This window comes from Populus alba, chromosome 17 (genome assembly GCF_005239225.2).
Source record: "Populus alba chromosome 17, ASM523922v2, whole genome shotgun sequence".
Lineage (NCBI taxonomy): Eukaryota > Viridiplantae > Streptophyta > Magnoliopsida > Malpighiales > Salicaceae > Populus > Populus alba.
In genome coordinates, this window is record NC_133300.1 from 13362903 (window position 1) to 13376678 (window position 13776).

The 13776-nt window shown below is 32.5% G+C and overlaps 2 protein-coding genes across 6 annotated transcripts; both read left to right on the forward strand.

Annotated features, from left to right (window-relative positions):
* The first annotated feature begins 4831 nt into the window (after positions 1-4831).
* On the forward strand, positions 4832-9027 carry LOC118049556 (uncharacterized). 2 transcript variants are annotated; one of them, XM_035059587.2, is made up of 3 exons: positions 4832-5094; positions 6283-6346; positions 6465-9027. In XM_035059587.2, the coding sequence occupies exon 3, from the start codon at positions 6511-6513 to the stop codon at positions 8659-8661; it is 2151 nt and encodes a 716-aa protein (XP_034915478.1). In that variant the 5' UTR covers positions 4832-5094; positions 6283-6346; positions 6465-6510; the 3' UTR covers positions 8662-9027. The 2 variants fall into 2 exon arrangements, with proteins under 2 accessions (XP_034915478.1, XP_034915479.1); XM_035059588.2 differs by lacking the exon at positions 4832-5094 and adding an exon at positions 5169-5283.
* A 1827-nt stretch (positions 9028-10854) lies between these two features.
* LOC118049557 (EID1-like F-box protein 2) lies at positions 10855-13776 on the forward strand. Of its 4 annotated transcripts, none has more exons than XR_004687717.2 (5): positions 10868-11011; positions 11125-11165; positions 12297-13068; positions 13208-13278; positions 13355-13776. XR_004687717.2 is itself a non-coding variant. In XM_035059589.2 (4 exons), the coding sequence occupies exon 3, from the start codon at positions 12306-12308 to the stop codon at positions 13050-13052; it is 747 nt and encodes a 248-aa protein (XP_034915480.1). In that variant the 5' UTR covers positions 10868-11011; positions 11125-11165; positions 12297-12305; the 3' UTR covers positions 13053-13068; positions 13343-13776. The 4 variants fall into 4 exon arrangements, 2 of the variants coding, with proteins under 2 accessions (XP_034915482.1, XP_034915480.1); XR_012168279.1 differs by having other exon boundaries at positions 13208-13273; XM_035059589.2 differs by lacking the exon at positions 13208-13278 and having other exon boundaries at positions 13343-13776.

Genomic DNA, 13776 nt, shown 5'->3' on the forward strand with positions numbered 1-13776 from the left:
GCCGGTTCTGGAGAGGAAACGTCCACTCTTGTGCATGGATTCCTGGCACTTGTTCAACCAGAAAATCAAATACGGAAAGGATCACTGTTCATCATAAATACTTTAAAACCTATATTCTGGTTGGAGGGTCACCCTCTCCTCAACTAAAAACTATACCACACCAGCTGTGTTGAAATTTCGTTCTCAGCAGGCCTGAGCGTACACGCTCGTGCAAGCCACTCATTGATAAACGTATAAACAAACAGAGAATTGTTTTCCATTTTCGTGGGGCACAGAACTTTTCAGAGAGAAACTTTTCTTCGAGATGAACACCGCAGCAATAGAAGAAGATGATTGCTAGCTAGCTAGATCTTGAAAGCTAAAACATGGGTGTCATGGACCATGAGAGAGCTAGAGAGAATCCAAAGTGACTTTTACTATTACTCAATTGTCTCTTTCCTCTTTTTTCTTCCATTTGGGTCGTGACTTTGACAGCAACTTTAGGGCATGCCTCCATGTTCTGATGCAAATATCATCTTCTTTTCATACTTTACACTTCTTAGAGAACGTTCAAGCAACATTACTTCCCCCGCGAAGGAAGGGTAGCTACGAGGGGCTTTATCTTGGAAAAGCCATTTGTCCAGCCTTTAAGTCTGTGAAATGTCAGCCATAAAGCACTGCAGATTTTTATATTTTCTTTTCTTTTTGAGCATGAGAAACAGCAGCAAGCCAAAAACTTGCCGACGACTTAGCTGGACAATATTGTATGAAATTATAACTTATTGTAGATTGATTAGGGGAGAATCTAATGGCAATGACAATATTACACTAGTTGAAATAGGATATTTTAAGTCTACGAGAGTTTAGAAATATAGTAGTTGATGTTTTTTAAAAATATTTTTAATTTAAAAATATATTAAAATAATATTTTTTTATTTTAAAAAATTACTAATTTTTATATAATAATATAAATAATATCTTAATATCTTACCTAATAACTTAAACTTTTAGGTCGAATTGATTCTTTTATATGGTAATAAAATCTTGATAACCAAGTGTTAAAAAATTTAAATCTCACAATCATTATTTATTTGATAAAAATTAAGCATAAAATAATATAAGTATTTACAAATTTCAAGAAACTTTGAGATTGTATTATAAAATAATATAAATCATTTTTTAATACATTATCTACCAGCTTAGCTTAACTTTTTAATTGAATTGATTTTCTTACATTAATTTTTTAAAAAAAATAATAATTTTTTTTATAAAACTGTTTACTTTATAGAAGAATGATAATTAATTTAGGGTGCATAGGATACCTGCCATCATGAAATCTTAATTCTCATGCAAACCAAATCATATAGGCACCCAACCTTTCTGCTGATCAATTCATGCATCATCATAATCATAACCAGACCATTATATTCGCATCTCCAAAAATCTTGATATAGTGATGACGTCGACAAGACACAAAGTATATAAATTGGAATTCAGCTTAACTAATTCTAGGTTTCACGAACAATTAATCTTAAATTCCAAACTTATAGTACAAGGCAGCGTTTGTGTTTAATTAATTTTATTAAAGAATAATATAAATAAGATTTTATCTAACATTTAAATTATTAAATTAAATTAATTTTTTAATATGATATCAAAACTTTTTTATTATCAAGCAAACATGGTTTATTAGAGAATAGTTCTATCATAGTTTTTTTTATGGCACTAAAAATATTTTTGTTTCAAATTAATTTTTTTTGTGTGTTTTTAAATTATTTTAATATATTGATATTAAAAATAATATTTTAAAAAAAAAACTTTTTAAAAAATAAAAAATAATTGCAATAAAAACACAAATACTAACCAAAATACACAGGTCGAACTTATTCCGATTAAATTTTGAATTTTTTTATTTAAATTTAAATTTTTATATATTTTTAGATTGATTTAATGTGTTGATGTTAAAATAATTTTTTAAAAATAAAAAAAAAATATTATTTTAATATATTATTAATTTTTTTAAAAAAAATCGGTAGAACAACCTATGCACACTTTTTCAACATTTGGTAGCCAAATCAGAAGTTGCTCATTTTGTGATTTGGCCAATGGCCCACATGGGCAAGGCACTGCTTCTTTAAAGTTATCCTTTCCCACATATAAAAAAAAGCATATCTCACAGAATCCAAGTCTGAGAAGTGATTAAGAAATGATATTATTAACTGATGGAAGGAACCATTTAAAAAAGTCAACAATATCTTTACAACCGACCTCCACAAAATAAACTGTAGATTATCCAATGTCTGTTGATTGCCATTTTTTTAATTTGGACAATTAAATCTTATATGCATAGTTTTTAGAGCCGGGCTGGTAGCCGATTCAGTTCAAGACCCGAATTTTGATCAGGTCATCGGGTCATTCAAGTTAATTTTTTAAAAAATTAATTAAAATAACATATTTTTTTAAAAAAATCAACGAGTTGCAATTGGGTTTTTGACTAGGTCAACCCACCGGGTCACACCGGGTTTTTTCTTCATATATTTTTTCTTTAACCTAGTCCGATTCCAGTCCCGGATTAGTCAGGTCCCAAATCAACCCCCCAGATCAAATCGGATTTTAAAACTATGCTTTTACGTGCAAAATATTGTATATAAAATATTAATAACCGACTTCTTTTATAATTACAAAAAACCTTTTTATATTTTGATTGTTTTTAATCTAAGAATTGAAAATTACAGCTCGCTTATGTGATTAACAAAAGAAAAAAATCAAATTATATATATTACTGTTTTAACGAACTGTAACATTTGAGGAGGGTAAAGTGATTTCCCCTCCTTAATTATTTCTTGTCAATTAGAATTTTTTTTATGTTATATTGCGATTCAAATCATTTTTTTATATATAAAATATTAAGATCTTATTAATGTATTTTTTAATAGAAAAATTTTAAAAAAACTATATGGAAACTGATCTGATGTGATTTAATTAAGTTAAAAAATCTAAAGAAATCCCGAATAATTAATAAAAAATATAGTTTGATTAAAACAATTAAGAAAATATCTTTTTTTAAAATATTAAAATAACAATATATTAGATGAACTTAAATCAATTCGAGTTAACTTATCAAATTTGTTATCCAAATTATGAAATCTTTGATAATTTTATAAAAAAAAAATTAAAAAATATTAAACTAAATTTTTAATCAATTCAATGTTAAAGGATTAAAAATATATTTAAAACTAAAAAAAAAACCCTAAAAATTTTGAGTACTCGGGGAAAAAAAAAAAAAAAAAAACCTTGGCATTCACTGTGATAGTAAAATCCCAAAAACTTTTAGTACATGTTAATATAATATTAAAGAGAATATACGTGAAAATTGAAAACCACAAGTATTTATTATATGAGCACATAATTTTAAAAAAAAGTCTAACATAATTTTCTTTTAACTTTTGAATTTAACTATTTAACTTTTTAAAAAATAAATATAATTTTAATAATTCAATTTATTAAATGGCATTAGTTGCGCATTGTAATAAATTTCCATCTAAATTTGAAGAAAAAAGACATTCTATAAATTCAATTTATCTTCATTAATTTAAAATTTCTATAGAAATTACAGGGGTCGAATGTCTTCATCTTAGAAAAAGGACATTCTTTAAATTAGAGATGACAGAAAAATGACAGAAAATTTACATAAATGAAAGTCCAATACTATTCTCATAGAAACAGAGGTATCAAACTTTGAAAATTTTACTATTATTATCTAAAATATTAAAATAGATTGCAAAATATCCAAAATGAGAATTAAATATAATATACTTTAAAACGATTAATTATTTTAAGAATTATTTAAAACGAGGTGAATGTTCGCCAATAAGGTATATATAACCCTTCCTCTTTTCTTAAAAAATGAAAGAAGATAAAATTAAATGGTTCCGCCATAAAAAAAAAAATGAAAAAAACTAAAGTATGTCCTGAGAATACACTTTTGTCTTGTTTATTTTTATGTTTTAAAAATATATTTTAAAAAAATTAAAATTTTTATTTTTTTTCTTCAATTTAATATTTTTTGATATTTTTAGTTCATTTTGATATGCTGATATCAAAATTAATTTTTTAAAAATAAAAAAATATATTATTTTGATGTGTTTTTAAATGAAAAACAACTGCAATTACACTCTCAAACAGACTCTTTAAAATATTAATTGTAGTAATTAATTTTAATTAAGTATGAAAAAAATTAAAAAAAAATTTAATTTTAAAATTTGTATGTTATCTCCATACCATACTACTTGTGAGTTACTGGTCTAAAGCTTTTTTTTTTTTTTTTTTAAGTTGGTAATGTAAAATTGGTAACCGGTTCCAAACGTTTGAAATTTAAATTATTGAGTTATTAACAATCAATTTCTTTAAAATTAACGAATTAAAATAGCATTTAATTATTGTATTGAGAATAAAAAAGACTATAGTGAGGATAGATGAAACATGTTTATTTTCTGTTTTAAAAATATAAAAAATTATTTTAAAAATACATTTATCTTTTATGTCTCTTATTTTTTAAAACCAAATATATTTTTATTTTTTTATGTTTCAAAATAGGTTGGCCAAACCTTAAGAAATAAAACCACAAGAACCTATTAATTTAAAAAGTAATTGAAAATTTTAATATAATATGAAATTCCATTTTAATTGTGAGAAACTTGATTAATTTAGGCCTAATTTCCATTGATACAATAAGTTCAATAATTTTTCCAAATTAACCACCAAAATAAGTTCGTAAATCTTCCCAAAAACTCCATCTTTGACTTTGGCTAGGTCTGGAAGTAAAATAAAAACCCAAAAGAGAAGGCAAAAGGCGGTATAATTATAATATAGTGCAACACGCTTCTCTCTCCCTCTCTCTCTCTCATAGACATGTAGAAATATAATGGCAACAACCGCATAATATTGCAGACAGAGAGATGAAGCCTTAGCCCACCAATACCAAATACCAAAACCTGAAAACGAAACATAGTTGCTTGCATGATCTCTCAACCCCAAACCATTAAAGAAATAAAACTGACCAAATTCTCATTTCACTTGCATTTCCCTTGTTTTATATACAGTTTCTCTCAACAGGTATGTAAAAAAACACAACTAACTTCCCTTCTTGTTACGTTTCTTTATTTAAGCTTTTCGTATTGCTTTTGTTTCTATATTAAAGTTCCTTTTTTTAGAAAAATTCGAGATGGGTTTTTGTTTTGCAAAAAAGGGTTCCTTTGGAAATGGTGTTTTGATCATGGGTTTTTGAGAAAAAGCCTGTTCTTGGTGCGTTTCTGTTCTTATTTTCTCTCTTTTATTTGTGTCTTCTGTTACAAAAATCCTGCTTTAATGTGGGGTTTTTTATTTTCTTTTCTTTTTTAGTTTAGTGAATTATTGGATTGTATCTTTGTTTGTAATTTGGTGGCATGAACTTTTAGGATTTTGGTGATATGTTGGTTGAGAGCTTCATTTGGATTTGATTGGTGTGTTATGGTTTGATTACTTTTATTGTAATTCTCATTCTTGTTAATGTATGTGGTAAAAAATGAATAGAAATGCATGTTATATTGACATTGTTTCGTCTCCTTGTTAAACAGTTAGTGTAGCTATGAAAATAGCATGTTGAAGAATATTGTTGTTAGTAGGTTTGAGAAATTGAAAGATCTCAGTTTTAATGTATTTAACAGTTGTCAGTTAGTTTAAATGAATAAGAGAATCCATATGTGAGTATGCTTTTGGTGCTGTGGATGGTTTATTTTGGTTTCCAGGATGTTTGGAATAGCATAGAATTGAATTAGATTGATTTTGTGTTAAAATTCTCATTCTTGGATAATAAAGTGATTCCATTTATCTATTTGTTTATGTTCTTTATTTATATTGTTTTTCCTATTATGAGATTGTGTGGTGCTCTGCTATCTCATTTTAAGCTTTGGAAGTTCTTGATTACTCTGTTTGATCCAATCCTCGAAAAGATTATATCCTTCAAAACAGTGTCAAAGTTGATTTCTTTACATTGTTGGTGTCTGATATGTAAAACAATTCAAACATAACCAATCGAAGCATGTTAATTGGTAGAATTCGAGCTTTTGAATTCTTTGAAGTTCAGAAAATAAAATAAGTGATGTCTGTGGTTCTTCTGCTTATCTCTCTTGAAATTTGTAAAATCATTATTATAGTACCCCTTATTGTTTCACTATTCATGTGGGGTATTCATATCATTTTCTGTGGTTTACAAGAAATTTACATTGATCTCAAAACATAAATGGATTGTTGTTTACTTTCCAGGTTGAAGATTGAGATTTCTCCAGTCCAAAGTTTTTCACTCCGCGTGATATCAGATTAGATTTTTGTGAGTTCTCTTCCTGGTTATAATATTAGAATAAGATTTTGGATAATACCATTTTTTTTTTCTCTCTAGATAATGCATTCAAACTATACCATCATAACTGGATGTTCTTTGTTGGCAGGGTTGCGTTTTCTACACTTTTGTTCTCTTCATCTTGTGTGTATCTTATGGCTGAGCCAAGCATCAGTCTAGCAGTGACCCCAACAATAGCTGAGGCAGATAGAGGTAATTCAAAAAGAAATTCAATGGGAAAATCAAGTTTGCCGGATACAAGCAAGGAGATTCTTCCTCACTATCTTCGAGCTTCTACTGGTTCATGTCATGATTTCTGTAAATATGGGAGGAAACATGCATTTGAAGAGAAGGCAAGGCGTTCCTTTCCAAGAAGGATTATAAAGAAACTACCAGATGACCAAAGTTTGGCAGAGTCTCAGGCAGAGGACTACAGTACATCAGTGGTTAAGGTCAAATCTAGTCCCAATTCCAAATCCCCCAGTGCTAATAGTCCTGAGATCATCAAGCGAGAAGTGTCAACCAAATCAGTTGTCAGCCAAACTCCACTGTTAAAAGAAGTCCTGACTAAGAGGATGATGCCAGCAGGTTTATTAGCAAGGTCTTTTGACAGCCAAAGTTCGATGTTAAGAGAAGCTCTGGCCAAGAAAGAATCATCAGCTGGATTACCTCTGGCAAAATCATTTGATGGCCAAAGTCTAGTTTCAAGAGAAGTTCTGGCCAAGAAAAAATCATCAGCTGGGTTGCCTCTGACAAAATCATTTGATGGCCGAAGTCCAGTTTCAAGAGAAGTTCTGGCCAAGAAAAAATCATCAGCCGGGTTGCCTCTGACAAAATCATTTGATGGCCGAAGTCCAGTTTCAAGTGAAGTTCTGTTCAAGAAAATGACATTGACACAAGAAGTGTCAACTAAATCAGCTGACAGCCAAGGTTCAGGGCCAAGTGAGATTTGGATGAGGAAGAAGACATCAGCTGTGCGGAGGAAGGAGAGTTCAAAAATCAAATCATCAACTAAATCAGATGGCGGCCAAGGTTCAGGGTCAAGTGAAATTTGGGTGAAGACAAAGACAAGAGCTGTTGGGAGAAAGAAGGATTCAGAGGTCAATTCATCCCCAAGCATCACCAAGCAGGATTTGGCATCATCTTCTGAAAAACCAGGGGTCTCTATGAAACAAGTGTTGTCGAAAGCTAAAGAAGTAAAATTATCTGCAAAATACGCTAGTACTTTGAATCCAAAATCATCTTCTCCTGATGCTTCAAGAGTTTTTGGTGCCAGAAGAAAAGGCGACATCAAGATCGAACGGCATACAGGGTCCTCCAAAACAGTTGCAAAGAATTTACAAGCATCCCCAAGGGCTTCATTTTCTCCTAGAAGGTCAGTCAGTGGTGTTGCTAGAGGACTAACATCCCCACGAGCTTCATTGTCCAGTAAACCTTCTCCTATTAGAATTGCATGTCTGAATTCAAAGAAGAATAGGAGCTTGAAACTCACGCCTCAGGCTAAAGAAATTAATGCCAAGCAGCACAAGAATAAGAATTCCCATAAGAATGCCGATCCTGTTCAACCCGATGGCAAACTTAAAGAATCCAACGGTGACACGATCCAGGAGAAAACATTGTATGTCATCAAGATGAGAGCTGACAACAAATATGTGGAGTCTGATCACAATGAGAATGTTTCTGTCGAGGCATCACCACCTCTGCTGTCTTCACTGAAGTCTCCATCCCTCCCAAAATCTCTCTCCTCCATGTCCCATAGTGAGAAAGATGAAGACGAATCTGAGTACACTGTGACAGAAGCAGAAGATGACACTTCCTCTGAATACGATGAAACCGAGTGCATTGAAGAGACAGAGACTTTGGAAGCAGAACACAGAGGGAGGAATAGAAAGTCTGGGATGGTTCTTTCTGAGGACAAAGATGGCAACCCTGTGAAATTACGATTCAGGAGGGGAAGGGTGATTGATATTCTGTCTGAGAATAATAGTCCAAGGAGGTTGAAGTTCAGGCGAGGAAGAGTGTTGGGGGATAACCAAAATCTCAAAGCTGATGGCCGAAGAAGCTTCAAGAGGAGAGGAGCTGATGATGATGTGATTGACAGCAAACATGATTCAGGAAAATTTGTTTTGAGGCATCAAGATGTTCATGGAAAGAAAGATGCGCAGGGTCTGTTTAATAATGTCATAGAAGAAACAGCAAGCAAACTTGTAGAGACAAGGAAAAGTAAGGTTAAGGCCTTGGTGGGTGCTTTCGAGACGGTAATCTCCCTGCAAGATGGCAAACCCTCTGCAAATGCTGCTTCCTGAATTGGAAATGACTGCTAAACTAAAAATAAGAAAAAATTTCTAAAAAACAATTAAGTCTAAGTGAATGCTTGGTCATTAACAGTCCATTGGTTTTTCAAAGGATTGGTAGGAAAATAAGACCAAGCTTGCACTGATAAGTGTGGTTAACAAGCTTATGAGTTGTGGAACTGTAAAAACGATTGCTTCGGTTGACATTAGATTGCTTGGATATAGAATTGGACGGAAAGTCCTATGAGTATTGATCTTGACATGCCTAATATACAGAGTGTATGCATCTTCTCTTTTCAAATTTGTACCTAATATGATTGGATTCTATTTGTGAAGAATGAAACAAGTATCCTCGTGTAGTTTGACTTGCAAAAGAAAGCTGCATGACATGATTTTTCATCCTTCCATAATTTATCATGCGTGTTAAGATCCCTCTTGTTAAATGTGATGCGTGATCTGTATTTCGTGGGATTTCATGTTTCTCTGTGATTAAATTCATCCTCAATCCGTTGATTCCATTTGTTATTATGATGTGTTTACAGAGGGCAGACCAGATGCTCTCCCAAACTACTTCTGTGGAGTGATAATGTCTATAAACCTTCCGGTTCATAGAATCGTTGCTGTGCTTTTGCAACATCTTCTGTGTTCATAGAATCCTGCTCAATACCAGCCTTTGATTTGCATTATCCTTGAATTTCTTTTGAATTTTTCATTAATGGGAGTGTTTTATACTTCATATCAATTTAAATGGCAGGGTGATGAGAATCCAGGACATAATGAAACGGGGCCCTGGTTAAATATGCTGCGCCCATTTCAGCGAGTGGTTGGCATGGCACATCTGCCTTTAGCACAACTCATCGAGCAAGAAGAAATACCATCACATCAAGTAATTCTATTTTAAGTAGCTAATAACAGGCTAACACATTATTTATGACATTCAACAAATAATTAAAAAGTATTTATTATCGATGTTATTTGCCTCAACATTATAGCACCACCAAATATCATGCAACTTTATTAGGAATTGAATTTAAAATAAAAAATAAAAAATGTTTCTAATCAACAACTTCGTTGCAGACAAGCCATCCATCATGTAAAATCATGCTTGCAAATAGGTTTAGCCTTCAAACAAGTGCAAATGTTGTCAGCAAAATCCATGTATGTTTTGTCAGCAAATGTTGTCAGCAACATCATCACTATAATATCAATCAATTTCCACATTCATTTATAATTTATTAATAGCTTATTAAGAAAAGTAATGATGATTATTTTAAAAAATATTTTTTTTATTTTTTAAAATGTATTTTTAATATTAATATATTAAAAAAAAATAGTTAGTTTAAGTAATTTGATTTTGTTTTTTTTTTTAAAATAAGATCTTGAATTTGAGTTTTGTGAATAAAATAGTCAGTAGACTATCACTGAAAAAGTTTTATCTTTTGGTGAGTCATTCCGGCTTTACTAGATTAGTTGAGGTTTAATAAAATTTTAAATATTGTGGTTTAGATAAAAAAAAATATAAAAATATTAATTTTATAAAAGAAATTTAAAAACAGTATATAAAACATAAGTTTTTTAGAAATGTTGTATGAAGTATAATTTTAATCTGTCTCTAAAAAAGTTTAGCACGGGATGTTTGCCCAAAATTTGAAATTTTAATACTTAAAATAATTTTTTTTAATATTTTAGATTTTTTAAAATTTTAATATAAATAAAAAATAAAAATAAAAATAAAATATTATTTATATATTTTTTAATAAAAATTACTTGAAAAACAAAGAAACGACAAACCAGCTCAAAGCCTCAAACAGCAACCATAGAGAATCTCGAACAGAATTTGAAACGTGGAAATATACCCAATCAAAGGATGCCAAAGAGGCACACAGACAGTGGTCATCAATCCAATAATAAATATGCTGTGAAAAAATCTACACCTGACACGTGGAAAAATGTGGGGGCTTTAGAATCTTTCTCCTGTGGACAGTGTGTAGTAGTTGTAGTGCTCTTGGCATTTCATTTCCCTCAAATTTTAAAAATACCCCATAAGTATGGGCTCTACTTATCCACTTGACTGTCACTCTTTCCCAAACAACCACCAATGAGCTTCTAACACTTGCTCTTTATACTCTTGCGTGGCGAAATATGAATGGTTTTGATTTGAAAATAAAAATAAGCACGTAACCGTATCTGTTCAAGAAATATAAAACTATTTTCTTCTCCTATATGCAGCCTCAAGAAAGCCGTCTGCTCTCTCTGTCTCTCGCTCCAATCTCTGCATTTCCTTTACTCTCCATACTCCTCTCTCTGGAGTGCGTTATTTCTCACTTTGGACCGGAATACGTCTCAAGGTGTTTATGTGCATGTAAGTGGTCACAGTTTCCGGCTTTTTTTGGTGAAGTGTTTTTTTTTTAAACCAGTTCTTCACAAAAAGCCTAATCTTTGCTTCATTTTTTTGGTGTAAATTTGGTTTTTTAGGGTTTTTTAGGGTATGAGAAGAGGATACTTGTTTTGCTGAGGTAGGAAATTTTGGGTTTTTTATGTGATTTTAATTACGATCCTATCCACTTTTTAAGTTTCAACTTCTTTGCTTTTTCTAGTTTGATTTTGATGTGGGCTAGGGTCTTTTTTAGCTCTTCAACCTCAAGTGCTGCTTTTGCATACTCAAGTGAATATGTGAAGTGGATTTTTCTTAGATTAAGTGATTGTATTTTTATTTTTATTTTTTTGGTTTAAGTGGCTTGCAATTTGATAAAGGGTTCTTGTGGATCTAAGTTTTGGAGGGTAGCTCACATGCATTGAGAAAATCGTTGTTGTAGTTTGCTATGTGATGCTTGAGTTGATGGAACTTAAACAAGTTTTGAAGCTTTTAATGATTAGGATTAAGTGTCAACTTGTACCGTGGCAAGTTTCTATAAAATGTTAAACATTTTTAAGGCATGCGCACTTTCGAACAGAAGCGCTGGAGTTCTTTTATACTGAGCAATGCATATGTAGCTCAGAAGGTTGTATTTGTACTCGCATATAGATTAACGTTGGACTTTGTTTGATAGGATTTCGTTTTTCAACTAAAGTTTGTTGCAATTGTATCTTTTGTGGTTCCGTTGAAGATTATGATGCTGTGTGCTTTCAATTTTACATTTTTTTTTCCGTTTAACTTCTAGATTAATTATAGCTGGAGATAGTAGATTTATTCATTAAGATCACAGTTCATGAATTTTCTTGACTTAACGTCATTATTGCTGGCACTCATTCTTGTTATTGAATGAGAATAGATGATTTGAATGGTTAATTTGTAGGTATATATGACTCCATAAGTGAACCGTATTCACTCCCATGACTATGATATGAATGGTATTTAATATACATTTCTTACTATTATATTATACATATAAACAACATATGGATCTAGTCTTTACAGGTTCACTTTGCCCCGTGTTCCAGTGCTATTTTCTTCCTTCAGCTTCATGCCCCTGAATTGCACAGTCAAACAGTTGTTTCTCCAATAGAAATCCACCTGACCTTTGTTTTCAACTTGACAAATTTGATCGTCAAATGCTATAACTGTTGACTTTTAACTGTGTTGATCTTGATAGGAATGTACAACAAGTACTGATTATATTTGTTATCATATATTACTACCTTACTAGGTGGAGACAATGATTTTAACAAAGCAATATCGTTGCGTACACTCCTCCAGCTGTCAATGCATAAAAGGGCATCTAAGTGAAGATGTGATTTTTTTAGTGTTTCAACAGCTGAACTGGAACCCTAAGCTGATAGCTACTCTTTCGTGTGTATGCAAGTGGTTTGATGATCTTGCCAAGCGAGTATTGTGGAAGGCATTTTGCCGAGCAAGGGCTCCAAAGATGATGCTTGATCTGCAGTCCAGTGGAAGTCACAGCGTTGATGGGAATTGGAGGGCACTTGGGAAGCTGCTTATTTACTGCTCAGGATGTACCAAGGGTGGCCTGTTTAATAATGTTCACATTCCTGGTCATTTTGTTTATAGGACTCGGTTTTCTAGGACGTCAGGGAAGAGCTTTCTTTTGCCACAGTGCAGGACAGATGTATTGTATGTGTCTGACCCCTGCGAACATCTTGACCAAGGGGATGAAGGGGATGTCGGATTTTTCCGAGGGATTTTTAAGTCATTCTCAATGTCAAAGGTCCGGAAAATGCTGATTAAAAGGGGGGCCCAGCTTCACCCAACCGAGGTGTGTCCTTATTGCAAAGCGAAGCTGTGGAGCATGCAGCAAGCTGAAATGATTCCACAGAGTGCCAGCTGCAGACTGGGTGCCTATGACGACTGCATTGAATATTATGTGTGCCTCAATGGACATGTTCTTGGAATATGCACTCTCTTACCATTGTCTGATTCCGAGGAGGTTTCTGAGCTGGAGTGAGTCAGAGTACATGCAGGTACCCTCCTTTACTGAGTAATTTACTCTTTGTTAGAAAGGAACTGAGATAAAATTCTGGGGGGGTTTTGACTGTTGTCAAAGAGACATCTTCGATTTGCCATGAACAACAAAGTAACAACCTGTAAGACGATATGCAGTGTCTGTGGTTGTGCGGGCATGGAAGAGCATGCGTTTTCTGTTGAGAAATTAGATGCTACTGACTTGTAAGGTATTTTACATGCTTTTCCTATCCAGAAAATTCAACAATTGACGGCCTTTTTTTTCTCTAACAGTTGTCTTACCAGGCTTGGATTGTTTCTTGTGGACTGAGCAAATGTGGAAGAGAAGGGATAGGCTACCCTATATTTGCCCTGAAGCTGTAACCAACCCTCACAATCTCTTCTAGACTTCAACAACATTGCTTCCTGTTCCTGCTCAGGTCAGTTGTTTCATAGAGAAGGGCTGGGGACTGTCGCCGACGACCTTTAATCATCTGTTACTTACTGTGAGCGTGTAATACTGTGTGCTTTTTATGTATGCCCGTATTTGTGCTTCCATGGCAGATTGGTAACTGCAATAATTCACAGAGCCCTGTTGTCTATGATCGATCAGTTGCTTTACCCTTCGATTTTCTATGAAAATCCTAGTGCAAATTAGAAGGCTCAACCTTCTGTACTCGTGAATTATAGTTTGCTTCCGTGGCGTAATTTATATTAGTTCCAGTGAA